This window comes from Carcharodon carcharias, assembly GCF_017639515.1.
Source record: "Carcharodon carcharias isolate sCarCar2 chromosome 37 unlocalized genomic scaffold, sCarCar2.pri SUPER_37_unloc_2, whole genome shotgun sequence".
NCBI lineage: Eukaryota > Metazoa > Chordata > Chondrichthyes > Lamniformes > Lamnidae > Carcharodon > Carcharodon carcharias.
Genome location: NW_024470767.1, coordinates 1,267,933 through 1,295,877, shown reverse-complemented (window position 1 = coordinate 1,295,877; position 27,945 = coordinate 1,267,933). Strand labels below are relative to the sequence as shown.

Here is a 27,945-nt window from a genome sequence, read left to right as displayed (position 1 = left end):
GGGGAGGGATGAGGGAAGGGATGGGGGAGGGATGAGGGAAGGGATGGGGGAGGGATGAGGGAAGGGAGGAGGGAGGGAGAGGAATGGGGGGATGGGGAGGAGGATGGGGGATGGGGGAGGGATGGAGGGGGGAGGGAGGGGGAGGGGGATGGGGGAGGGAGGGGGAGGGAGGAGGGAGGGGGGAGGGGGAGGGGGATGGGGGAGGGAAGGGGAGGGGGGATGGGGAGGGAAGGGGGAGGGGGGGATGGGGAGGGAAGGGGGAGGGGGGGATGGGGAGGGAAGGGGGAGGGGGGGATGGGGAGGGAAGGGGGAGGGGGGGATGGGGAGGGAAGGGGGAGGGGGGGATGGGGAGGGAAGGGGGAGGGGGGGATGGGGAGGGAAGGGGGAGGGGGGGATGGGGAGGGAAGGGGGAGGGGGGGATGGGGAGGGAAGGGGGAGGGGGGGATGGGGAGGGAAGGGGGAGGGGGGGATGGGGAGGGAAGGGGGAGGGGGGGATGGGGAGGGAAGGGGGAGGGGGGGATGGGGAGGGAAGGGGGAGGGGGGATGGGGAGGGAAGGGGGAGGGGGGGATGGGGAGGGAAGGGGGAGGGGGGGATGGGGAGGGAAGGGGGAGGGGGGGATGGGGAGGGAAGGGGGAGGGGGGATGGGGAGGAGGGATGGGGAGGAGGGATGGGGGAGACGGGAGGCGGGAAGGGGGAGACGGGAGGAGGGATGGGGGAGATGCGAGGGGGGGATGGGGGAGATGGGGGGGGAGGGATGGGGGGGGAGGGATGGGGGAGATGGGGGGGGAGGGATGGGGGAGATGGGGGGGGGAGGGATGGGGGAGATGGGGGGGGAGGGTTGGGGGAGATGGGGGGGGAGGGATGGAGGGGGGAGCGGGATGGGGAGATGGGGATGGAGGAGGAGATGGAGGAGGAGATGGGGGGGGGGCGGGGGGGTGGAGTCGGGTCTCCGGTTCCCTCTCCCGGTTCGGGCTCCGCCGCCCCCGCTCTGTCCCTGTGCCTCTCGCGATGAAGCTGCAGCTCCCCCGCCGCCGGCCGCAGCTCTCATTGCCAGCGCCCCCCCCGCCTCCGCCGCCACCCTCCCTCCTCTCCCGCTCTGCGCATCTCTCCCTCCGCCTGCCACAAACTTACTTCTTCACAACGTTTTGAATCACCGCCGCCATCTTCCCCGCTGCCACCGCAACCGCGCCTGCGCGGCCTCCGCGTTCCACCGAGCATGCGCGCGGGACGGTGGCGGCAGGATCCCAACGCGCCTGCGCGTCCGCAGCCGCACCCACCCCCTTCCCTCTCCCTGTGCCTCCGAACCACCAGCCGTCCCGGCCCCACCCTGGACACGTGATTGCCAACGGTGAGCATGCGCAGCCTGCCCAGCGGACTAGAGGACCTTTGCCGCCCCCACTCGGCTGGGCGAGGAACTGCGCAGAATAGCTCGGAATGAAGTTTAGAGAACAAGAGGTTTAAAAATGTGACAATGTGGCTCTTCTTCAAAAATGGGTGTTTTTTTATTTGTACAAATTTCTATTTATAATAGTGACTTAAATTCCACACAAAACGTTCAGAAAGGGCATCACATATATTTGATGAAAGCAAAATCCTGGGTATGCTGGAAATCTGAAACAACAGAAAATGCTGGAAAACCTCAGCAGGTCTAACAGCTTCTGTGGAGAGAGAGACAAAGTTTATGTTTCCAGTCTGTAGGACTCCACTTCACAGCTACATTACATATTTAATTACTCTGAAGTGCAGTAACCTGTTATTAAACAGATTTGTCGCACAGTAGGATCCCACAAACAGTAATGAGACTAAGGACCAGTTAAATTAATTGTAGAGATGTTTTTGTTAATTCATTCACAGGATGTGGGTGTCGCTGGCTGGGCCCAGCATTTATTACCCATCCCTAGTTGCCCCTTGAGAAGGTGGTGGTGAGCTGCCTTCTTGAGCCGCTGCAGTCCATTTGGTGTAGGTACACCCACCGTGCTGTTAGGGAGGGAGTTCCAGGATTTTGACCCAGCGACAGTGAAGGAACGGTGATATATTTCCAAGTCAGGATGGTGAGTGACTTGGAGGGGAACTTCCAGGTGGTGGTGTTCCCATCTATTGCTGCCTTTGTCCTTCTAGATGGTAGTAGTCATGGGTGTGGATTCAGTGGAGAGCAATCTCTCTCTCTCTCTCCTGTCGGAGGGTCAGTACTGAGGGAGTGCTGCACCGTCAGAGGGTCAGTGCTGAGGGAGCGCCGCACTGTCGGAGGGTCAGTACTGAGGGAGTGCTGCACTGTCGGAGGGTCAGTGCTGAGGGAGTGCTGCACTGTCGGAGGGTCAGTGCTGAGGGAGTGCTGCACTGTCGGAGGGTGAGTGCTGCACTGTCGGAGGGTCAGTGCTGAGGGAGTGCCGCACTGTCGGAGGGTCAGTACTGAGGGAGTGCCACACTGTCGGAGGGTCAGTACTGAGGGAGTGCCGCACTGTCGGAGGGTCAGTACTGAGTGCCAAACTGTCAGAGGGTCAGTGCTGAGGGAGTGCCGCACTGTCGGAGGGTCAGTACTGAGTGCCGCACTGTCGGAGGGTCAATGCTGAGGGAATGCCGCACTGTCGAGAGGTCAGTACTGACGGAATGGCGCATTGTCAGAGGGTTGGTACTGAAGGAGTGCTGCACTGTCAAAGGTGCCGTCTTTCAGGATGAGACATTAAACTTAGGCCCCGACTGCCCTCTCAAGTGGGTGTAAAGGATCCCATGGCCACTATTGGGAGAAGAGCAGGGGGGAGTTCTCCCCGGTGTCCTGGGGCCAATATTTATACCTCAACCAACATCACTAAAAAAACATGATCTGGGTCATTATCACATTGCTGTTTGTGGGATCTTGTTGTGGAAAAGTTGGCTATTCCACTACTGGAGGCATCATAGATAGAATGTGAAGAATTATTCTCCTCCACTCAAATGCAGGATGCAGTAGATAGAGGTTGTAAACAGAATTGTTGCTGGATTTTACCTCTCTAGAGTGCAGAGAATGTCTATTAACCTGCGTATGGCAAACTGGCTTCATCAACTAGCTCAGCACAGAGCAAGAATCCAACCTGAAATCTTTTGGGGCTCTGTCTCGCATCATTTACCCATTGACCAGCTACACAGGGTATATATTACGTGTCCTCTGACATGGTAATGGGATCCCAGTCAGCACTGATTTAGCTGGAGAAAGGAATTGGAGTAGAAAAGGAAAATGCTGGAAAAGCTCAGCAGGTTTGGCAGCATCTGTGGAGAGAGAAACAGAGTTAACGTTTCAAGTCCGTGTGACTCGAAGAATTGAATGAGCTGTTGATAGGGTGAGATGAAGAGAGAATTGGAGGAGGCTCATGTGGAGCAGAAATACCAGCATTGACTTGATGGGCCGAATGTTCCATTTCTGTGCTGCAAAATTCCATGTAATAGTCAGTCTATAAATGAAGGAATGATAATACTGACCGACTTAAAATGTTAACATCGCCCCTTGCACCTTAGGAGGATTGATCTGCGACTGAACAAAAAGGCACTCCCCCTGACGAGCTCTCCACCCCCACACAACATCTGGAAACATCAGCAGAGAGGGTGGAAGGCTTTGAGGTTTTCATCCATTCATGGACATGTTCCAGTCAGTGACAGAGCAAGTCATCTGTTTTCAACTTCCATCCTTCTGGCTTCCTTCCCTGTGCCGTCTGGTGAGGAGTGTGTCTGTGTGCAAGTCTCAGTTTGATTTGGATTCATTCTACTGTGTCTGGTGTAGACTCCTGCTTTCCTTCCTATCATGGGGGTCTCTTCCCCGTCTCTCATGGCCTTGACAATGGCATATGCGGTGCAGATTCCCAGGACATAGGAATGGAAGAAGCCCATTCCTGCTATCCAATTAGTTCTCTTCAACTCACTTACTTTAACTCTACTGACCTGTCTTGGCTCCAGAACTCTTGAGCAACTGAAATCCATCTCAGTCTCAAAAGTACAAGTGCTGGCATGTTATTCATTGGGTATCACCAACCCTGATTGGTTGGATATATTGGTCTCGGAGGGGCTTTAGCAGAGTCCTCAGAATTATATTGCAACTGAAAGGGTTAAAATATGAGAAGAGGTTGCCGAGACTAGTGTCCTATCCATTCCCCCTTCCACCACTGAGTATAGGAAACTAAGGGGTGACCTAGTTGAGACACTTTAAGATGATTAAAAAGAGTTGATCAGGTAGATGGGGAGAAACTATTTAAACTCTTTCTCTGGTTTACGTCCCTGTGACTCAGCTTGGATTTGTTATACCGTGTGAAAGGTCGGACATAAATCAGCCTGAAGCTGTGTCCCAAACAAGCAATGAGTGATGTGCAAATCAGGCGAAAAAGGGAGGCAGGAGAGGGTTTCGCAAACATTTTATTGTTTCTGACAAATGAATTAGTCACGTTTTCACTTCTGATCATTTCAAAAACTGAAAATTCCCCATATTTTGAGAGAAAGGCAGGTGTGTCAAAGTGACCTCGATCTGACCTTCCGGGAGGGAATTTCCAGCCAGCTTCAAGCCCTTGAGTTGAAAATTAAAATTTTCCCATTTGATTCCATGGCCTCCCCCTCCCCATAACCCCCTCCCAATCTCAGTAACCCCATCCCACCCCTACAACCCTCCCTATCTCTGTAACCTCCTCCATCACCTACACCCCTCCCTATCTCTGTAACCTCCTCCAGCCCCTACAACCCTCCCTATCTCTGTAACCTCCTCCAGCCCCTACAACCCTCCCTATCTCTGTAGCCTCCTCCAGCCCCTACACCCCTCCCTATCTCTGTAACCTCCTCCAGCCCCTACAACCCTCCCTATCTCTGTACCCTCCTCCAGCCCCTACAACCCTCCGAGATCTCTGCGCTCCTCCAATTCCAGCCTCTTGAGCATCTCCCGATTCCCCATCGCTCCACCATTGGCGGCCGTGCCTTCAGCTGCCTGGGGCCCTAAGCTCTGGAATTCCCTCCCTAAACCTCTCCGCCCCTCTCTCCTCCTTTAAGACACTCCTTAAAACCCATTTCTTTGACTGAGTTTTTGGTCATCTTCCCTTAACATCTCTTTATTCTGTTTGATAATCACTCCTGCCTTGGGATAATGTACAACATTAACTGGCGCATTTAACTGGATGTTGTTGCACCCAAGAAAGAGTGATTAAACTGCTATCATTAGATGTGGTGCCCATGGATTAGGGAGAGTAGAATCAGGGTCCTCTCCTGATTGCTATCCAGTCATTCCTTTGGAAAGTGTTCCCGACAGAGCTATCCCCTTTCCCCCACGGGGACCAGCTTGCCGGAACTCACTGGCCAGGCTTACGTATGAAGCTTGATCACCTAGACAAGGTAATGGAGGTGGAGGCTGCCTGTTGACCTGTAAACCTAGGAGGGGAGTCACGAGAGGATGGAAGGGGCAGGAGATGAGACAAATTGCACCCAAACCGTCGCTGAGGGGAGCCGGTGATTGTAGAATTGTCACATGATTTTTGCCCTGATGTTGAAATCACAGTGATGTTCTCCCATTGTAAGATTAGCCCAGTCACGATACAATATTGTGTCACTTAAAGAATGGATAAGTGATGACAGCATACTCATTAAATGATGACATCATCACACAACCACATCAGCACACACCATCTGATGACATCACCATCCCCATCCAATAATCCTCACTCAACGACACCATTCAATGGAGCCAGATTATGGCAGCACAACAACTTGTATTTAAATAGCGCCTTTGAACGTCCCAAGGAGTTCCACAGGAGTATTATCAAACCCAATGATGTAGTCACAATAACATGTTACCACTTAACAGAGAAACTGTCAGCACATTCTTACAGTAATGTGATAATGAGCAGGTAATCTGGTTTTGTTTTATTGATTGAGAGATAAAAATTGGCCAGGACACAGGGGATCACCACCCCACCCCCCTCCCTTTCCCTAACACAACATCATGGGATCCTTTGTGTCCACCTGAGAGGGCAAACAGTTTCACGTCTCATTAGAAAACAATTGGCTGCAGTTTCTTCAACCCATTGGAGTAAAAAATAAGTCGATGGGAAAAAGAAAGGAATATTTGTATTGATTCTTCAAAGGTTACACTTTTTCTAAAAATAGATTTAACACAGCGTTTGTGTAAATTGCAAACTGATCTGTTTCAGTACAAATAAGCGTCGAGGCAAACATTCTGCTTCTATAAACTTCAGCATGTTTCCAGAACTCAGCCCATCATGTCTGTGCTGGCTCTTTGAAAAGGGTGATCCATTCAGTCCCCTCCCCACCTGATCTCTCTCTTTTGTCTTTGCAAATGTTTCGCCAGTATTAACCCTTTTCCTTTGGAAAGTTATTAGCTGAAAATAACATTGACCCACTCATCATACAGAGTGGGGGAGGGGGGTGACACAGAATTCTGTCGCCATTGCTTAGTTGACTGCACTTCCCCATTCCAACACTGCACACTGAAAACCAACTGAGTGAGGGGAATCAGTCCGGACACCCCCTATGGCCCTGAGATGTATGAGCAGAACAACAGAATGTTGCTCTCCAGCTCCCCTGCCTGACTCGAGTACATGATGAAGCAAGCCCCTTTAAGGTTGACAGTTTCTCCTCTGGCAAAGAATAATTGGCCTGATGGTGGGGCCCTTGTGGGGGATGGGGCAGGGTGTCTGTGAAAAGAGATTTACTGCCCCTGTGAATCAGCACTGATGGGAGTGAAAAGTGCATTCTCTCTGGATGGTTCTGTTGATGTAATTTCATTGATGGGAACACTTTGGCTTTTAGTCACAAGACCCTTACACAAGCAGCTGTCTCCATGGAGATCCTGGCCAGCTTTTTCCAAGGTTGGGAAAAGAGCCAGTGCTGTTTTTGTATGTGGTGAATTTTAGGGGGTTTTGTATACAAATGACTCATTGAATAAGCTGCAGGGGGGTCACAGGTCAGCGCAGTCTGGAACATTGGGTAAACACAGCATCCTCCAAGATCCGCTGCTAACTCTGTCCTTTCACATGCTGGGGGAACTGGATTCTACATGTACAGTAAGTGCTGCTGGGGTCAGGCCATTCACTGTGTGGCAACAGCAAAGCCAAACCTCCCCCAAAGCCCCACACAATACAAAAACAGAATTACCTGGAAAAACTCAGCAGGTCTGGCAGCATCAGCGGATCTGCCGATGCTGCCAGACCTGCTGAGTTTTTCCAGGTAATTCTGTTTCTGTTTTGGATTTCCAGCATCCCCAGTTTTTTGTTTTTATCCCCACACAATACAGACGGATTGCAGAGGTGTTAAAACAAAAGAAAAAAAAAACAGGCTTTTATTTGAGCTTTTCACAACCTCAGGGCATCCCAAAGACCTTTACAGTCAATGTGCTTTTGAAGTGTTGGTCAGTGTTGCTGTGTGGGGGAAACAGGGGCAGTCAATTGGTCCAGCAACTCCAGCCAGAATTTCCCAGCTGCTCTTTCAATATTGAGCAAGGGGGTCAGTCACATCCACCTCGGAGCGCAGACAGCACCTCCACTTAACATCGGCTGTCTGAAAGATGGCACCTCTGACTGTGCAGCACTCCATCTGTACTGGGACTGGGACGTCTAGATCAGGAACTCAAGCCCACGACCTTCTGGTCCGGAGGTGAGAGTGAGCGAGAGAGAGAGAAAGAGAAAGAGAGAGAGCTACCCACTCTTACAGGGCTAAAAAAGCAAAATACAACAGATGCTGCAATTCTTAAATCATAACCCATAAAAGTGCTACAAACACTCAGCGGGTCAGGTAGGACCTGCAGAGAGAGAAAGAGAGTTAATGTTGCAGGTCAATGACCTCTTGTTGGAAGTGTTCATGATGAAGAGATTTTAAGCAAGGCCAGAGCAAGAGGAAAGGGGACAGGAAAGGGACAAAGGTCTGAGGTGGAAAACAGGAGTGATCAAAACGTTCAGATAAAGCATTTCCCATTGATCTGAGGTTCCAGGATTGTGGGAGGGGGGGGGGGGGTAACTCCATGCACACAATAAATAAGTGGAAAGACAGAGATATATGGGTAGGTAGATTTATAATGATTGAGAATCAGATCCATACAATAATTTACATTTATACAGCACCGCTAACATCCCAAGAAGCTCCCACGGGATTATTTGTCCCATAAGGAGATGATAGGAGCAGTGGCTAAAATCTCGGTCAAATCAGTGTTTTTTTTTAAATAAGGGTTTTAAAGAGGAGAGGGTTTAGGAGAGGAATTCCAGAGTCTAGGAGCAAAATGGCTGAAAGCACAGCCGATAAAGGTGGAGCGAAGGGAAGGAGGATCTGCAAGAGGCCGGAGTTGGACGAGCTGAGAGGTCCCGGGAAGTCTGTGGGGCTGGAGGGGGTTACAGAGATAGAGTGAATAAGGCCATGGAGGGATTTGAACACGAGGATGAGAATTTTAAATTGGGTCCTTTGGAGGACCGGCAGCTGATATAGATATAGCCGATAAGATGCTCCTTAAAACTGCCTCTTTGACTGGGCTTTTAGTCCCCTGTCCTGATACGCCATGTGACTTTTGTCCAACATTCGCCTGATTTATGTTCCTGTGAAATGCCTTGGAATGTTTTCCTATGTCAACGGTGCTACATAAATGCAGGATGTTATTGTCTCAAGACAAGGATTCCAAGGACAAAGGGTGGATTGTAGTGTTTTTTTAGAGGCAGGAAAGTGTGGGAGCTGTGCAGCTGTACTGAAAACACAGCAAAATCCTCAAAGCCTCAGCAGCTCTGCTACAAACAGCTTGTCTCAGGATAACCTTTAACCATCTGAACTTTCAAAAAAAAAAACTGATTAAAAATATGATACATACAAAAAAAGCTGAATGAAGTAAACACCAGAGGGGATTCGGTTCCGGGAATTTGGATCATCCCCTGGCCTCTACAATGCCCTTGTTGGATTTTCCCAGGCTATTTTCACCTCTGTGTCCTCTCGTGTACACATGAAGCTGCACAAGTCTCTCCTGGAGCTCTGTTCAAGGGAACACTCAGGGCCCCCACAGAGAGTCCACATTACTCCAGCTTTTATATTGAATATTAATGGGATACAGGGCCCCACGCTCACAATCTCTCGTCTTTCTGAAAGAAAAGAAAAGCTCACATTGATACGAGGCCTTTCACTCCCTCAGGGTGCCCTGAGACCAACGAAACACATTTTCAGAGGGTTGCCGCTGATGTAATGAGGCCAAGTGGTCTCGAGGCACCCCAAAGTCTCCACACTTTAAATTAAATTAACAGCTGGTCAGACCCTAACCATTCCAGATTGTTCCAGCATCTCTCTGGTAATACAAGGGTGACTATGCTTCAAAAGTACTTTGGGATGTCCTGAGGCTGTGACAGGCGCTATAAAAATGCAAGTTCTTTCTTTCCCCCCTTGTGTGTCCACCCCTGCCCATCTTCGAGACAGTTTCCATTCCAGTGCCGGAATTACAGATGTGACCCACGTGCCACACAATCCCAACTTTCACCCTGCTCCTCCCCATTGTTGGGGTAACTATGAATGGAGGTGGACCCTTCAGTGCCTTGTGTGCGATCAAGTCTCAGGTGTGAATTTGGATGCAGAGTCCTGGCTGGCTATCTCACCACATGAGGCATCACAGCCAAGATTCTGCCTCTGCCTGACAGGAGAGTCAGGGGACAGGAGGGACAGTCTTCGATGAAGAGTTTGGAATTGGAGGGATGGGATTCGATAGAGAGTTAGGGGATTGGAGGAATGGGATTCAATGAGAGTTAGGGAATTGGAGAGATGGGATTTTATAGAGAGTTAGGGGATTGGAGGAATGGGATTCAATGAGAGTTGGGGAATTGGAGGGATGGGATTCGATAGAGAGTTAGGGGATTGGAGGAATGGGATTCAATGAGAGTTAGGGAATTGGAGGGATGGGATTCGATGGAGAGTTAGGGATTTGGAGGGATGGGATTCGATAGAGAGTTAGGGGATTGGAGGGATGGGATTTGATGGAGAGTTAGGGAACTGGAGGGATGGGATTCGATGGGAGTGTTAGGGGGTTAGAGGAATGGGATTCAATTGAGAGTTAGGGGATTGGAGGGATGGGATTCAATTGAGAGTTAGGGGATTGGAGGGATGGGATTCAATGGGAGAGTTAGGGGGTTAGAGGAATGGGATTCAATGGAGAGTTAGGGGATTGGAGGAATGGGATTCGATGGGAGAGTTAGGGGGTTAGAGGAATGGTATTCAATGGAGAGTTAGGGGATTGGAGGGATGGGATTTGATGGGGAGTTAGGGTAAGTAGAAGGCGGTGAGATAGGTCCCAATGGGAATACATGGAGGGGAAGAAGAGAAGATATTTCAGGGGAGCACAGACCAAATATAGATGTTAAAGTACAAACAAATTAGTAATTGGACTATCGATTACTAGATAAAAGTCTGATAAATCAGCAGTCCTGGATCCAAGCATCTTTCCCTGTTTCCCAAAGTGGCATTTAATTATAACCTGTCACATCCTCAGAATATCCCAAAGTGTGTATGAGATAGTCAGTTACTTTTGAGCTACAATCATTGTAATGTAGGCAATCATGGAAGGCAGTTTGTGCACTGTAAGATCCCAGCAACAAGTTGAAGGAATGGATAAATCAGTTTACAGTTGAGGGAGGACACGTCTCCTGCTCCTCCTTGTACAGGGCTAGAGGATCTTAATGAAAGCAGGCAAGGTCCTGTTTAACATCTCCGCTGAAAGTTGGTACCTCTGACAGTGTAGCACTCCCTTGGCACTGCCCTAGGAGTGTCGGCCTGGATTATGAGCTCAAATACCAGGGCAGAGTTCAAGCCAAACAGAGTGATACCGAGTTGAGCCAAGCTGACACTTACGAGGTAAAATCATGGGAAAGAGAAGATACCTTTCACTTTTCGGAGTTAAAAGCACAATGCAGCGTGGACAATGCAACAGTTCTCCACAACCAAATCAATTTGTTTGTGAGATGAAACTGGTAGATGAAGAGTTACAGAGATAACACAGCAGCATTTCAGGTGCAAGATTAAATGGTCACTGGCATAAAACATCTCCGAAAGTAACTGAAACAAACGACTGCATTTTGTAAAAATGTTTTTGCTTAGTTGAAATCAGTCCCCTGGCGGGGCTCGCGAATAGTACTACTTCATCCACGCAAATCCATCTTTGAGAAATATTCTCACTTCAATGCAAAACTGACCCTAAGGAAGCTGGACTGAATCTGAATTTCGCCAGCACCTTTCAGTATCTCAGGACATCCCAAAGCGTGTCACAGCCTCTTGAAGTCTGATGCAAGAAATGCCGAAGCCAAATTTCACACAGCAAGCTCCCATGAATGGCCAGGTGATGTTGGTTGAGGGATAAATATTGACCCACGACACTGGGGAGTACTCCCCCCTGCTCTTCTTCCAATGGTTTTTTAGCTCCATATAGCAGCTCGATTGTGGGGGAGGGGTGCTGTGTTGGCTTACATACTGGCCCTTTTTCAGATCTAGGCTCCAAGCCAGCCGAGAGTGACAGGGTCAGAGTGCTCCCTAGCTGAAGGAGGCCTGTGTGAAATGAATTTGAAAGTCTCAGCCTTGTCTCTGGTGGTGGAGGGTGAGAAGTTAACGGGACCAGAGCACTAAAGTGGCTTTGTAGATGGACATTGATTGGGCTACAGAGATGGAAAAACCAAAGTGTCACACTGCTGCTATGGGGGCTGAACATATTGACAGCCCTGTTCGTTACAAATGTTTGATAAAACATGAACGTCCTCAAACAGCCAGGTACAGGAAGTGTTCCAATCACTGCGTTTTTAATCTCTCACTCCACCCCAATCCCCCTGCACCCCCTCACCAAAAAATAAAGCCCTCCCACCCCCCCTGAGCAAATGATCTCCAGGATGAACCATCCAAAGGATCTCTTAAATGTTCCACAGGTCGGAACTCCAGATACAGAGCCTCGTACAAGGGGAGAAAGTGGATGGATGATTGGAGTCAGTTGTTTATGACACAGGATGCGGGGGGGCGGCGGCAGGGGGATGGGATGAGGGGGTGAAGCTCTCCTGGGTGATTAGTCACAAGCTCCTGCGTTGAGGCTGGTATTTGGTTCCCCTCCCTCAGAGAGTAGGGTCTTTGCACTCTGAAGACAGGCAGCTTCTTCAGCCCAGCGAGTATGCAAACATCTCCAGAAATGCAGACAGTTAGTGTTTGTTGTTATAATACTGTAATGGCATTAGATTAGGACCACATGTCTCTTCCCATCCCTGTCTGTCTCACACTGCTCGGCCAGGTCAGTGCTGGTCTCGCTGAAAGGCACCCCCCCCACCCCCCGCCCCGCCCCAAACAAGTAGGGGCTCCTACTGAAAGGAAAGGATTTCACACCTAGGACTGGATTCCAGGGAAGCCATGTTGGGCCGTATGTCCTGCTCTTTGTCCATGATCTGAAGCACATCGTCTAAGATAGATGGACCCAGGTCCAGGTGAAGGGACAGGAGGGAGACGGCGTTGGAAAGCAGGCTCCTCTCAGGATGTTCCTTCATGACAAAGTCTATCTTTGAGTGGACGTGGTTGGTGGTTCTCTGATCATCTTGAGAAAGTTGGTTAGCCTCTGACTGTCCGCTGCTGAGGCCAGAGTCTGGAGGGGCCTGGACCTTGCCCATTTGCCCTGGCTCTTGGCTTCCCTTCGACGCCGTCTCCTTGGCTGGGGGCTCTCCGTCCTTATCGTCCAAGTGCAGCCTGGGTGGTTTGGGGGGTGCCTCGGCCACAGGCTGGGTGGCAACTTGAGGGCCCGCTATCACCGGCAGAGAGATGGCGTTCTTCAAGAGGGGTGAAGATTGCTGCTGCTGCTGCTGCTGCTCACCGTGCAGGCTGGCAGTCCTGGTGAACTCATAGGACATATACCGACTGGCCTTCCCCGACAACGTGCCTCCCTGCTTGCCCGGGAGGAGGTGGAACTTGCCTTTCAGGAAGGAAATGTCGCCAAAGATGTCGTCCTCTCCCCCGCTCCCGATGTGAATGGTATGGCGGAAATCTCCGAGTGGTGAGCTGATCATGTCGGAAGACAAGATGTCGCGCAATTTTTCCTTCTTTCCTTTCCGGTTGGTCCGCTTCAGGTAGATAGGAGCCTTAGCCGACATCTTTGTTGTTGTCTCTCCCTCTCTCTCTCCCTGCAGCGATCTGGTGCTACCGTCAGTGAAGGTTCCTCGTCTTCCCCTGATTCAGTCAAAGATGTCACTGCAACCACTCTCACAGCTCTGAAGAACCTGAACAATACTCTTGTGATATGTCAGAGGGAGGGCAACAGGGGGGATGAACTTCCCCAGGATCAGATCAAATCTTACAACAAACTGCTGTTTCCAACCATTCATAGATTCATGCTGGAGAGTTGCAGTTTCACTCCTTCGCTACAGCAACAGAGAGGAATCCCCCTCGATGTCCACCTGGTCTATATCCTCACGCAAGATCTGCAGTCAAAACAGGCAAGAGAATAAATGATAAACAAACACACAACATGCCGGAAATATTCCTCAGCTCAGGCAGTATCTGTGGAGGGAGAAACAGAGTTAACGTTTCAGGTCAACGACCTTTCGCTAGACCTGCGAGAACATAAGAAATGAGAGAGGGTGATCTGATAACTGAGGAGGCTGGGGGGTGTTGTGGTAAAAGGGAATGAGAAGGGACACCCTATCGTAGTTCAGGAGTGAGGGAATGTGGGTGAGAGCACAAATGAGGGCAAGAGATCGGACATGATCGAGGGCCTGGAAGCCATGGGGGAAGGAATTCCCGGTTTAGGTAAAAGGAAGACATAAGGACATAGGACTCAGGAGCAGGAGTAGGCCATCAGCTCTTTGAGTCTGCTCCGTCATGGCTGATCCGGTTGTAGCTCAACTCCACCTTGCTGTCTGCTCCACCCCATAACTGCTAACTCCCTTGCAAAGGGAAACAGAGAAAGATGGAGATTGGGATAGGTTCCTTACAGGAAGCATGGTGGGAAAGAGTGGAGTCAAGAGCAAACTGCCTTTAACATTACAGCAAAAACCAGGTGTCTGGGAGACAAGGCTTGTAGCTACACATTTGAAAGGGAAATGTAGGTCTCGGTTGTGATCTCAGTGGGTGGGGCTGTCTGTCTGTCTCTGTCTCTGATGGAGTCAGGAGGTTCTGGGTCTGAACCACACTCCACAGACCTGAGCTCTAGAATGCAGGCTGACACACCACATGCCAGCACTGGGGGAGGGCCACACAGTCAGAGGGTCAGTACTGAGGGAGCGCCACACTGTCGGAGGGTCAGTACAGAGGGAGCACTGCGCTGTTGGGGGGGTCAGTGCTGAGGGAGCGTCGCACTGTCGGAGGGTCAGTGCTGAGGGAGCGCCGCACTGTCGGAGGGTCAGTGCTGAGGGAGCGCCGCACTGTCGGAGGGTCAGTGCTGAGGGAGAGCCGCACTGTCAGAGGGTCAGTACTGAGGGAGCGCCGCACTGTCAGAGGGTCAGTACTGAGAGAGCGTCGCACTGTCGGAGGGTCAGTACTGAGGGAGCGTCGCACTGTCAGGAGGGTCAGCGCTGAAGGAGTGTCACACTGTCGGAGGTGCCGTCTTTCAGGATGAGACATTAAACCAAGGCCCTGTCTGCCCTCTCGGGTGGGTGTAAAAGATCCCACGGCCACTATTGGAAGAAGAGCAGGGGGGAGTTCTCCCCGGTGTCCTGGGGCCAATATTTATCCCTCAACCAACATCACTAAAAAAAAATTATCTGGTTGCAACCAGATTTGGGGAGATGGTGGCGTAGTGGTAATGTCACTGGACTAGTAACCCAGAGACCCAGGCCTGGGATATGGGTTCAAATCCCACCAGGGCAGCTGGTGGAATTTAAATTCAATTAATAAATCTGGAATTGAAAACTAGTAACAGTGATCATTAAACTATCATCGATTGTTGTAAAGACCTATCTGGGTCACTAATTCCCTTTGGGGAAGGAAATCTGCTGCCCTTACCTGATCTGGCCTACATGTAACTCCAGACCTACTGCAATGTGGTTGACTCTTAACTGCCCTCTGAAATGGCTGAGCAAACCAATCAGCTCAAGGGCAATTAGGGATGGGCAACAAAATGCTGGGCTTGCCAGCAATGCCCACATCCCATGAAAGAATTTTTAAAAATTGCTGTTTGTGGGATCTTGCTGTGCACAAACCTGTTGCCACGTTCCCTACATTACGACAGTGACTGCACTTCAAAAGTACTTCATTAGCTGTGAAGCTGTTTGGCACATCCTGGGGTTGTGAAAGGCGCTGGTGAAATGGAAGTTCTTCCTCTTATTTAATCACAGTCCTGTCACCTGAGTGGAAAGGGTCAGGGACGGAGTCAGTGAGTTTTAAAGTCTCTCCAGGGTTTAGTTTGGAGACAGGGATAGGATTGAAGCAGAACTACCCCATTGAATCAACTACAGCTTTGATTTAAGCTCCCAGATATTTACTCAGCTTTAAGCTGTCACACGTGTGTTTATGTGTATAAAGAGACATATACATACATCTCTGTATATAAAACATTTGTTTAAAATGAAGATATGCAAGGCAACAGTGTCATGTTGAATCCAATCCAACAGATATAACACTGCGAGTGCACAGAACACTGATGTTTATTTGACTCAATAAAGTTTATAGTCAGTTATGCAATGGCATGCATTCACTATGAGTCATGGCTCTCTGTGAGTAAAAACACACAGGCTGTGGGCAAAGTTTTACTATAGAGGCATCCAAAAGGTATCTCATACAAAGGTCACAGCGGGATCCTTGCTCAGTCACTTGCCGTTGCTGCACTGAGACAGGGAACCTGCTACTGGCATTCCTCTTGCCTCGTCCCTCTGGAGCACAGTGAAAGGAGAGAACTCTGGCTGGTGAACGGAGCTGAGGTATAGAGCAGCCATGAGCGGGCGCAATAGGCTGGAGGGGCTGAATGGCCTGCTCGTGTTCCTATGTTCCTGGCCAGCAGGAACCCATGAGGGAGTGAGCTGGTACTTTGTAGAGCACAGTTGGGGAACTGATGGGATGTGTCGCTGGTCCATACACATTACAGGCCTGAAAAATTCCCCTGTGTCACAGAGAGAATTTATTAAAGAAATTACCTTGTCACTGGGTAAGATAGGATCTACCAACCAGTGCTGTCCAATCCCACACAATTAACAACAGATGTGAACCACACCCCTCTCACAGCTCAAGTGCCAGCTCCCTGGGTTTAACAAGAACATTGGTACGTTAAAAAGATTCAGATTTCCACACTGACTTCACACATCAACTTCACATTCCCTGAATTACTCCGAAAGAGCAGTCACTGCTGTTGTAATGTAGAAGAAACATTAACCAGTAAGAGTCACAGTTCCGCATTAACTCAGTGACAGACACAGTTACAGATTAACCCAGTGACAGACAGATACACATTAAGTGACAGTCACAGTTACACATTAGCCCAGTGACAGATAGTTACAGATTAACCCAGTGACAGACAGATACACATTAAGTAACAGTCACAGTTACACATTAGCCCAGTGACGGTCACAGTTCTACGTTAACACAATGATAGTCACAGTTACACATTATTAGTTATATGTTAGCCCAGTGACACTCAGTATTAGTGACACAGACAGTTTGACATTGCCCTTGTGACAGTCACAGTTACACATTAACCCATGACAGACACAGTTACTTATTGACCCAGTGACTGTCACAATTATACATTATTACAATTATATGTTAGTCCAGTGACAGTCACTGTTTGTGACATACACAGTTACACATTACCTTTGTGGCAGTCACAGTTACACATAAATCCAGTGACAGACACAGATACATGTTAACCCAGTTACAGACACAGTTACACATGAACCCAGTGACAGGTAGTTACTGATTAACCCAGTGACAGTCACAGTTCCACATTATTAGTGATATATTAGTCCAGTGACAGTAACTGTTAGTGACACACACAGTTGTACATTACCTTTGTGACAGAGACGGTTATACATTAACCTTGTGACAGACACAAATTAACCCAAATAGACAGGAATAACAAACACTTATTAGTTTACAATTCACATTAAATGGAACCAGCAACTATGCAATCCTTTGCCTTTCATTAGTAACATCTTGTACATACCAAACAATATCCCTGTTTACAATGGATAAAACTTGAGCTTCTCATCTGTCCTGCAGTAATAAAATTGAACTCCACGGGTACACAGTTGGATTGTAGACTAGGCTCCAGGGACTGATCAGTATACTTAGAGTGCTTAGAGATGAATATGCAGTCGCCTGCTATTGATAAGCCAAACCAGGCAAACACATGACTCAACTAGGCAGCATTCCAAAGAATAAACTCCCTAAATTCTGCAAACAACACTGATTAGCTCCAACTGCAGTTAACGAGTGATTGTGGGAGTGGTGCATGATTCTCTGAGACGTAAAACTGAGAGAGGCCAATGACGATGAGATCAGTTTCCTGTACCTGCAGCTTGGGTGGTGCAGTCACTCACAACACTGGCTCCTCATCTCTGGGAACAGGGCTGAATCCAGAGCAGACTGATGGGATCAAACCCAATCTCTGTTGCTTTTAATATCCTTGATGAAACAAGTTAAAATCAATTTAAAATCAATGCCGGTGGAGACATTTAACCCATGCTGTACTGTCCTGGAAGTATTTGATGGGGACACTGTAGAGGGAGATTTACTCTGTATTTAACCCTGTGAGCTCCCTCAGTACTGACCCTCCAGCAGTACAGCACTCCCTCAGTACTGACCCTCTGACAGTGCGGTGCTCCCTCAGCACTGACCCTCCGACAGTGCGGCGCTCCCTCAGTACTGACCCTCCAGCACAGCGGAGCTCCCTCAGCACTGACCCTCCGACAGTGTGGCGCTCCCTCAGTACTGACCCTCCGACAGAGCGGATCTCCCTCAGCACTGACCCTCCAACAGTACGGTGCTCCCTCAGTACTGACTCTCTGACAGTGCGGCGCTCCCTCAGTACTGACCCTCCAACAGTGCAGTGCTCCCTCAGTACTGACTCTCTGACAGTGTGGCGCTCCCTCAGTACTGACCCTCCAACAGTACGGTGCTCCCTCAGTACTGACTCTCTGACAGTGTGGCGCTCCCTCAGTACTGACCCTCCAACAGTGCGGCGCTCCCTCAATATTGCACTGGGAGTATACACCTCGATTTTTGAAGTTCTAATCTCTGGAGTGGAACTTGAAGACAGGACCTTTTGACTCCGAGATGAGAGTGGGACCCACTGAATCACAGCTGACCCTGTTCCTTGCAAATGGCATGTTCTAGCAGTTGCAAAGCCCTGACTGCTGCCTCAGTTGTTGCAGCATGGAGCTGAGATTAATGCCAGCACTGCCCTGATCAGTAAGTCACCTTCACTCAGCCTCATATGAAAGGAAAGTCCAAAGGTTTGCCCAGTGATTTCTGATAAGCCAACATTCTCAGAAACAAAACATAACGTCATAAAGTGATAATATTCATCCCATGTCCAGGATATCCAGATACTCAGGACTCACATCCTGTACACTACATGCTGGCAATTCCACTCCAATTCTGGGCAGTGCTTCTGCAACTATCCCAATTATAAAATATATTTATTTCTACATTAATGATGGGATAAAAATACCACTTGAAAATTTTCCAAACGAAAGGAATTGCAAATTCAAATCTCTTTCATACAGCTTTAGGAAGCAGCAGAAGGCCATTCAGCCCCTTGAACCTGTTACACAGGAACAGGGGGAGGCCATTCAGCCCCTCAAAACCTGTTACACAGGAACAGGAGGAGGCCATTCAGCCCCTCAAAACCTATTACACAGGAACTGGAGGAGGCCATTCAGCTCCTCAAATCTGTTACACAGGAACTGAAGGAGGCCATTCAGCCTCTCTTGCACCTGTTACACAGGAGCAGGAAGAGGCCATTCAGCCCCTCGAACATTCATACAGGAACCAGACGAGGCCATTCAGCCCCATTCAATTAAACCATGGTTTATATTTTCTCTCAATCCAACTCACCTCCTGTAGTCCTTGATACTCATACTCAACAAAAACTTAGCCCAGGAGGCCATTCAGCCCATTGAGCCAGTGCCAGCTCTTTGTGAAAGATCTATCCAATTAGTCCTTATTCCCCCCGCTCTGTCCCCCACAGTCCTGCAAATCTCTCCTTTTCAAATATTTATCCAATTCCCTTTTGAAAGTTCCTATTGAATCTGCTTCCACCGCCCTTTCAGGCAGCGCCTTCCAGATCACAACAACTCGCTGTGTCAAAAAAAAATCTCATCTCCCCCTCTGCTTCTTACACCTTTATGTAACAGAGCTCGATGACGAATAATGACCCCACATCTCCTCTAATCTGGCTCCAGGGAATGGTTGTGCTATTCAGCTCCTAACTTTCATGTTTCTTTATGGCCACTTCATCAGTCAGGTGACTGTAGCTGTAGAAACCAATGTTGCAACTGACTATAAACGTTTCAAAAAAGTTTAATCTTGGGATGCGTGTGTCACTGGCAGGGCCATGGTGTACCTGCCCATACCCAACCAACTCTTGAGAAGATGGTGGTGAGACAGCTTGGATACAACTGAATAGCTTGTGAGTTCATTTCAGAGTCAGGTAAGAACAACAGATTTCCTTCCCTGAAGGGGACATTAGTGACCCAGATGGGTTTTTACAACAATCAACAATGGTTTCATGGTCATCATTAGACTTTTAATTCCAGATTTTTATTGAATCCAAATTCCACCATCTGCCGTGGTGGGATTCAAACCCCAGAGCATTACCCTGGGTCTCTGGATTACTAGTCCAGTGACAATACCACTGTACCGTCACCTCCCCTTATACACCTACCTGAAAGAGCAGACAGGGCCTCGGTTTAATGTGTCATCCTGAAAGACAGCACTTCTGACAGTGCGGCGCTCCCTCAGCACTGACCCTCCGACAGTGCGGCGCTCCCTCAGCACTGATCCTCCGACAGTGCAGCACTCCCTCAGCACTGACCCTCCGACTGTGCAGCGCTCCCTTAGCACTGACCCTCCGACAGTGCAGCGCTCCCTCAGCCGTAACCCTCCGACAGTGCAGCGTTCCCTCAGCACTGACCCTCCGACAGTGCAGCACTCCCTCAGTACTGACCCTCCGACAGTGCAGCGCTCCCTTAGCACTGACCCTCCGACGGTGCAGCGCTCCCTCAGTACTGACCCTACGACAGTGCAGCACTCCCTCAGTAGTGACCCTCCGACAGTGCAGCACTCCCTCAGTACTGACCCTCCGACAGTGCGGCGCTCCCTCAGCACTGACCCTCCGACAGTGCGGCGCTCCCTCAGCACTGACCGTCCCAACAGTGCAGCGCTCCCTCAGTACTAACCCTCTGACAGTGCGGCGCTCCCTCAGTACTAACCCTCTGACAGTGCGGCGCTCCCTCAGCACTGACCCTCTGACAGTGCGGCGCTCCCTCAGTACTGACCCTCTGACAGTGCGGCACTCCCTCAGTACTAACCCTCTGACAGTGCGGCGCTCCCTCAGTACTAGCATCGGGGGTGCGTCAGCCTAGATTATGTGTGCTCAAGTCTCTGGAGGGGGTCTTGAAGCTACGATCTTCTGACTCAGAGGTGTGATGGGCATCATGCTCTGAGACAGGGCTGATTTAATAAAAACTTTAATAAAAAAAGACATTGTTGGACAGTAAAATAAATTCTAATGTTAACTGGTCTTGAATACTCCAGGCCAGGTTTTTAAAAAATCTCATTCCTGTAATTCTCATCATGATAAAGGGCATTCTTTGCAATAGGCAGAGTGGAGACAGCTGGGCTGTGTCTGTGAACAGTATACATCACTGAGAATGTGGAAGAGTGGGGAATGAAAACAGAGTCTTGCAGTGAGCTCTTCTTTGAACAGAGGCAACAAGTTCTGGAGAAAAGGGCTCAACGCAAGCACTTCAACCCTGGGTTCACCTGAAGCAGCGACAGGTTGGACAGGTTAAACTGAGAGCCCAAACCGCTACTGCTCCCAATAAACTCACACAGAATCTCCCCTCATCTCCTTTTCATGACAGATCCCATCCCACAAGATCCCACATCCCTCCCAAGGTTTCTCTCCCCTCCTGTCCTGAAGGAGCTGGAGCTTGCGGGGGGGGGGGGGGGGGGGGGGGGGGTCCCCCCACAGGCACAGGCCTCCCCTCCCACCCACTGCAGTCCGCACCTAACACAGATCCTCTGGATATTGATCCTGCCGCTTTCTACAGGAACTTCCCGTGAGCAAATTCGCTGTGGCATTCCCCACATTACAACAGTGACTGCATTTCGAGAAGTAATTTATTGGCTGTGAAGTGCTTTGACAAATCCCAAGGTCCTCAAAGATGTTGGAGAAATTAAATCCTTTCTCTCCATATGCCATGGGTCGAATTGCTCCAGGGTTAACCCCGAGAGTGCCAGCATGGATAGATAAAGGCAAGGGGGCGGAATCAGTATCAGTTATGATTGCCTCCACAAACGAATAGCTTTCAGAAGCTCACTCATGCCAGGCCCACACATGGAGAACGGAGATTTGTGTCTGTCAAACCCAAGCCCATTAAGTTAAGGATTTGGGGCTGGTGAGGAGGGGGATGATAGGGCAGGTACAGCAGAATTTAGAGACATATTGCTCATAGCTATCTGACATCTGAAATTCTCCATGTTATCCTGACTCTTTGTCACAGCAGCTTTGCTTTTTAGTTGTGCCTTTTGTTTGCTGTTGTCTAGATTAAGGTTTATCTGATGTGTTGGGGCAAGTCAGTGGGAGACAATGAGAACATTCTTAACCACAGCATCATTACAGACACCCATCCTTTGGTTGTTATTGAGTAACAAAAGGCACACAGCATTGGGTAATGAGTTAAAGAGCAGCGAAACTAGAACTACTAGACTTTTAGGTGATGTTTAAGTGATGCTTTAGAAAATAGTCCATTTCTCTTATGAAGCAAGGAGGATTGAAGGGGAAGTGAGGAGCACTGAGATTCTTGGAAAGGGTGAGATAGGGCAGACAGCAACCATAAGTCTGATTTCAACACAGACAAAGGAGGAGGAACAGTGTATACATAGGAGGACGCCACTCAGCCCCTTTGTGTCTATCCCTCCATTTAATCAAATCATGGCTGATCAATATCTTAACCCCCCCATCTACCCACCCACTTAGGTTCTGTAAGCCTTAATACCCCTGCCCAACAAAAGTAGGGTGTAGGGTGGGGCTTTTGGAGTTTAGGCAGATCAATAAAATGTAGTCTGGCAGGCAGTGCGACACAGAGTACTGCCAAGTCACCTCATTGGCATTGTCCCAGGTTTGAAATTAAAAATATTTCAGACAGGCACCTGATGTTGAGAATAGTGGGTTATTATCATCAGCAATGAGCTGAGAAAATCACACTGTGCTGTGGCAGCTATCAGTTGAGGGATAAGACCCAAAGGGGTAGTGGAAGTAGTAATGGCACTATCTGGACAATCAATGTGGAAATGAACCCTGTCTTTTTAGATAGCCCAAGAACAGACTTATTTCCATGTGTGCTGACTGCATGTGGGAGAGAAGGAGGGGAGGAAAAGGAAGAATGGACACAGCTGCCAGAACTTTCTTCTGGGAAAAGCCAAACAACGAGATGTTTCTCGAGTGGACTGAACAGTGCAACAGGATATGAGGGCATATACGTGTAACCCTCTGCATTCAAACAGTCGAGGAGGTCTATCACTAGCAGTCTGCACTAAGAGCTGTGGTCTACCTGCAGAACTCATCAGGCAAGGCTTTAGGGGAATGAAAAGCTGGTACCATCAGCACCAGTGAATCCCCAAGAAAACACTGGACTAATTCTATCTTTCGATCAAAGCAAGGCTGTCAGCAGTTCAGTGATATCCCAAGATATTGTTGAGAACTTGAGAAAGGTTCCTCCAGTATACTAACTATACTAACAAATAACACCCTGCTAATACTCTAAGAACAGCTGCATTTATATAGCACCTTTAACACAGTAAAATGTCCCCAGGGAGCTTCACAGGAGCATAAATCAGGCACCGAGCTACATAAGGAGCTTGTCAAAGAGGTGGTTTTAAGGAGGGTCTTAAAAGAGCAGAGGTCTGAAGGAATTGCAGAGATTATGGCCGTGACAGTTGAGGGCATATCCACCAATGGTGGAACAATTTAAATCAGAAATGTGCAAGAAGCTAGGATTGAAGGAGTATAGAGATTTTGGAGGCTTTTAGGGGCTAGAGGCGATTACAAAGATCAAGAAGGAGGTCATGGAGGAATCTGAAAACAGAGAATTTTAACTCTCGCATCAAATCCCACTAAAGCCAATGTGAATCAGGGAGAAAACTCACCCCTGCCTGGAGTCATACCTGGCCCAAAGGTTTGGTTGTTAGAGGTCACTGGGACAGTGCTGCAGGAGTTCCTCAGGGTAGTGTCCGAGGCCCAGTCCCTGTCAATGTCGGTTCATCAGTGAACTTGCTTTCATTATAAGGTCAGAAGCTGTATTTTACATGGGTTTACACTTCTGCTCCTATTATGCAGCTTTTAATGATTTTCAGAGCCCCAATACTCCTACAACCTCCTGTATACTGTTATAGTAAACAGCATCACCGGCAGGCCCTCAAAGTGAGGAGAACACACCTACCGTGCAGTACAGACGGTGGTAAGAGTTTGTGTGTGGAGTCTTTTAACATGGCTGTTACACTGCAGCTACCACACAATTCTGGCTGATCAGGAGACTCTCCCACTCTTACCGCCTGTCACAGGCGTATTTACAAATTGATAATCAACCTGTTTGGCCATGTTATGAATGCACCTTTCATGATCATCAAGTTGTCGGGGGGGGTACTCATAGCCGGAGTTTGTGGCTGAGGGGCAAGGTCACTCCTCACTGCCCCAGAAGAACTCCTGTTCCAGTAATACAGACCAAACAGTTCCACACTACTCCAATCTGTAAAACTGTGTATAGCTCACCTCACATCCCATCACTAACAACTGCTATGTTAAAGCCTCCAGTTCACTCCCAAGAATATATCTGCAACTAAGTGGTTAATATGAAGGTTGCCTGATTGGAGGTTTTGATGTGACTCTTCAAACAAACTTTTGTCCTCTTCCCAATCATTCATCCCCCAGTCAGCCCTGTAGATAATGTGCCTTTTATCTTCTGGAGCCCAGCCAAGGTAAGTAGTATTTTCTTAAGCGAAGCATCGGTGTGTTTCACTATTGCGGTTACAGCTTCCTGCTCCCATACTACATAGTACCTCCTCACTTTTCTGTCCATCCTCCTGTTTATATCCACTGTCCTCCTGAGACTGAGGGGCAAGTGCAAGTAGGATGGGGAGTGGCTGGACAAGTTGAGAGTTTCCCTCTTGGCAGTGACAGGATACTGGGAGCACTGTGCAGCACTATATAAAGTTAAACTTCGTGCCCCCCTCCTCCCCCTCCCTGATCCCTCGAGGGACATCACTGAAGACTGTACTCCAATTAGTTCTCATGTGCACAGTCTTCACTCCTCAAAGCCACTTGGCTGAGATAAGGAACTCTGCAGACTTGAACAGTGTTAGATCTGCTTTTATTCACATGATTTTGGTAAGAAAGAATTGCTGCCCTAATGAAGTGTGTCACAATTCAGTTTGATTAGGTGTTGAATTATCTCAACTTCAATTTTCCTCCTGCACTGCACGATTCCAGGAAAGTACATCCCAAGCAATGAATGATACTGTTTGAGGAGCCATCACTTTTGCTTTGTAGGTAAATTCCTCAGCTTGTCTGAACACAGCAAGATCCCATAAGAGTCAAAGAACTGAATTACCAGTTTTGGTGGAGTTATAAAATCTCACTCGCTGTTTCTGGCCATGTTCAGTGAAGGGTTTGCAGATCACTCTTTGAGGAAAATCTCAGCTCTGATTACTCCAGAGATTTACAACGTAATGGTGCACTGATCCCAGTATCCTAACCATGGCAACGTGAATGCCATCAAGTTATTGGACAGGGGATGGGACCAATGTTGTTTGGTTCACTGGTGTTGATAATTCCTCGAGCATCTCTGTAATTCTCCCAGTCTTTACTCAATGGGGGGGGGGAGGGGGACTAGGATTTTTTCAGTACCTCTGGGTTAGAAGGCGTTGGGGGCGAAGGTGTAAAAACATCAGTCGCTATCTGGTGACATCTTATGGTGTGGGTGTTGATGCCAGACAGGACCAGCTTATGAATTCCTCCATGGTCAGACTGCTACTGGCAGTCAGGTGAAGAATGGGAGCTCAGGGAACGGAGTGTGGCATCATCTGTGGAGCTGTGTCCCCAACGAGAGGGACTTAACTGAAAGACAGCGCCATAACCAGTGCAGCACTCCCTCAGTGCTGCACCGAAGTCTCAGCTTGCACTATGTGCTCAAGTCTCAGGAGCAGGAGTTGAAACCACAACCTTCTGAATGGTGGAGCAGGCTGTTGGGGGGCGGGGGGGGGGGGGCTTGCTCCTGCTCCTATTTCTTATATTTATATTTCTGTTCAGAAGGAGAGGGTTACTACATGAGCCACAGCTAGTCACCCACAGGAACAAAATAAAGTTCTGTACTTACGGTTACTGTGTAGTGAGAACATGTTTGCTTCTTTATAAAGACAATCAGTTAGGGAATTTCTACAATTCCGAAACTTTCCCCACTCCTACAGCTTTTAAGGGGAAGTGGCTGACAGTCTCAATTCTCTCACTCGCCCGGGTTTTTTTTAAGACGATTCCTCAGTGGCTCCAGAATATTTCTTCTTCCTTTCCAAGCTGGTCACGCCGTGGTTTTTGGCGCATTGAGATTCGGGGTGATCTGAAGTTCGAAAGTGTTCGTCAGGTCAGTGTCTCTGGTCTCACTTCATTGGAGAAGGTTCCCAGCACAGCCTGGGCTTCCTCACAAACTGCGAGCCTCTGATAAGCTAAATCTCGCTCTGTTCCCAATTAAGGCGGCAGTTTTCAAACCCCTATTGCAGGTCAAGCAGCTCTTCTCTCTCCCTCAGACAGACAGACACACACACACACACACACACACACACAGACACACACACCCACCAACAGCCGCTGACTGTTCTGCTGTCCGAGGCAAGAATTGTTTCTTTCTCTTCTTCTGTCCAACAGTTTGTCTGAGTTGAGGAGCAGGATCTTCTCCACTAATCTATTCTGAAAAGGGACTTGGCACAGCTCCACTATCAGCTCCTTGAGAATGGGACTCAAGGGCTGATGCATTCAGCCGTATTGTTTCAAACACAGCACGTTGTCAATGTTCTTAACTCATTCACAACCCTGACACAGAAACAGCAGCTCACCCACCCCACCCCCACCCCACTCCTCCTCCTGGAGTGCAAGGCAGCATGTAATCTCAATTATGTCACCCCCCCAACCTGGGGAGCAGTTTAAGTTTATGAGAGCAGCGCTTTGTCTTGTCTTGCTGTGCTGCGTCAAGGGAGGAGGTGGCAGATGGTCTAACGGTTACCCACCCAACCTTGTGAATGAACTCTTGGATTGCTGCACTTGTCATTCAGCTGCTGGTGAGGGCCTCCCCCTCCACCCCCACAATACTCCTTTTGCCTTTCAAAAGCAACGACAGCACAGAAACCAGCGCTCAACCCCTGACTGCATCTTTCACTCCACCTTAAGTCAATGCATTGCTCCATCTATTCCCCACCAGACACCCTCCTTCCCAGAAGCTGCCAGGAGACATCTCCAGCACTGACAGCTCGAGGGCAACATGGCAGAGAGAGTCAATGCACCCGCAGAAAGACACGTCCTATTTCAAACAAACCACAGGCGGATCACACGTCAACTCCCTTCCAATCGTGTGAAGCAGCCTCACTGGGTGATGCAGAACATGGCCCAAGAGCTGAGGGTGCCTTGCAGTCGCTCCCTCTCCTCCAATACTCGCTGCTGAGGGTCCACCATATCACTTCTGTGACCGGGCATGTCCACGATCAAGTCCCCGTTTTACATCAAAAAGTGAAAGCAAAATAAAACAAGAGAGGAGGCTGCAAGTTTCCCAAAGAAGAGATTCAAAAACATTTAAAAAATCTCGTCTCTCTTCAATTGGCTTTTTCTTCCTCATAGAGTCATTGAGGTCTACAGCACAGAAAAAGGCCCTTCAGCCCGTCGAATCTGCGCCATTCAAACAAGTACCTAACTATTCTAATCCCATTTTCCAGCACTAGGCCCATAGCCTTGTATGTCATGGCATCGCAAGCGCACATCCAAATACCTCTTAAACGTTATGAGGGTTTCTGCCTCTACCACCCTTTCAGGCAGAGAGTTCCAGATTCCCACCCCTCTCTGGGTGAAAAAATTCTTCCTCACATCCCCTCTAAGCCTCCTGCCCCTTACCTTAAATCTATGCCCCTGGTTATTGATCCCTCCACCAAGGGGAAAAGTTCCTTCCTCTCTACCCTCTCTATGCCCCCCTTAATTTTATACACCTCAATCATGTTTCCCCTCAATCTCCTCCGCTCCAGGGAAAATAACCCCAGCCTATCCAATCTCTCCTCATAACTAAAACTCTCCAGCCCAGTCAACAACCTGGTAAATCTCCTCTGCACTCTCTCTAGTGCAATCACATCCTCCCTATAATGCGGATTCCAGAACTACACGCAATACTCTAGCTGTGGCCTAACCAGCGTTTTATACCGTTCCAGCATAACCTCCCTGCTCTTATATTCTATGCCACCTTCTCAACATCTGTAATTAGGCAGGTCATGTCTTGGATCCAAGCTGCTGTTGGTGAACTTCCTTGTGAGGTTTAACTGAATCATCAGTGCAGGTTGCTGTGGCCTGAGCTCCTCTCTGGTATATTGAATGCAGGACAGAAGGGTGGGTCTGGGGGAGGTGAGCCAGGGCTCATTTTTGCAACATTCAATATACTGATGATCCTCAAGGACTAAGATGGGGCACCAGGAAAGGTCACTTAGGGGGAGACAGCTCGGTGTCCAGTGGAACCTGGCCCTGGCATGAGTTAAAGGACAAGGTGAAAAAA

The 27,945-nt window shown here is 48.9% G+C and overlaps 2 protein-coding genes across 5 annotated transcripts in view; both read right to left on the bottom strand.

Annotated features, from left to right (window-relative positions):
• Positions 1-1,190, bottom strand: part of LOC121274703 (zinc finger protein ubi-d4-like) — a 41,059-nt gene extending 39,869 nt beyond the window's left edge. For both annotated transcript variants that reach the window (XM_041182021.1, XM_041182022.1), the window contains exon 1: positions 1,133-1,190. In XM_041182021.1, the coding sequence (XP_041037955.1) occupies positions 1,133-1,164 (32 nt within the window). In that variant the 5' untranslated portion in view covers positions 1,165-1,190. The remainder of the gene's footprint in view (positions 1-1,132) is intronic.
• Positions 1,191-12,283: 11,093 nt separating this feature from the next.
• LOC121274708 (cdc42 effector protein 2-like) lies at positions 12,284-26,034 on the bottom strand. Of its 3 annotated transcripts, none has more exons than XM_041182030.1 (2): positions 26,001-26,034; positions 12,284-13,413 (listed from the first exon to the last, which is right to left on the bottom strand). In XM_041182030.1, the coding sequence occupies exon 2, from the start codon at positions 13,084-13,086 to the stop codon at positions 12,307-12,309; it is 780 nt and encodes a 259-aa protein (XP_041037964.1). In that variant the 5' UTR covers positions 13,087-13,413; positions 26,001-26,034; the 3' UTR covers positions 12,284-12,306. The 3 variants fall into 3 exon arrangements, with proteins under 3 accessions (XP_041037964.1, XP_041037963.1, XP_041037962.1); XM_041182029.1 differs by lacking the exon at positions 26,001-26,034 and adding an exon at positions 25,525-25,651; XM_041182028.1 differs by lacking the exon at positions 26,001-26,034 and adding an exon at positions 17,088-17,306.
• Between the last annotated feature and the right edge of the window lie 1,911 nt (positions 26,035-27,945).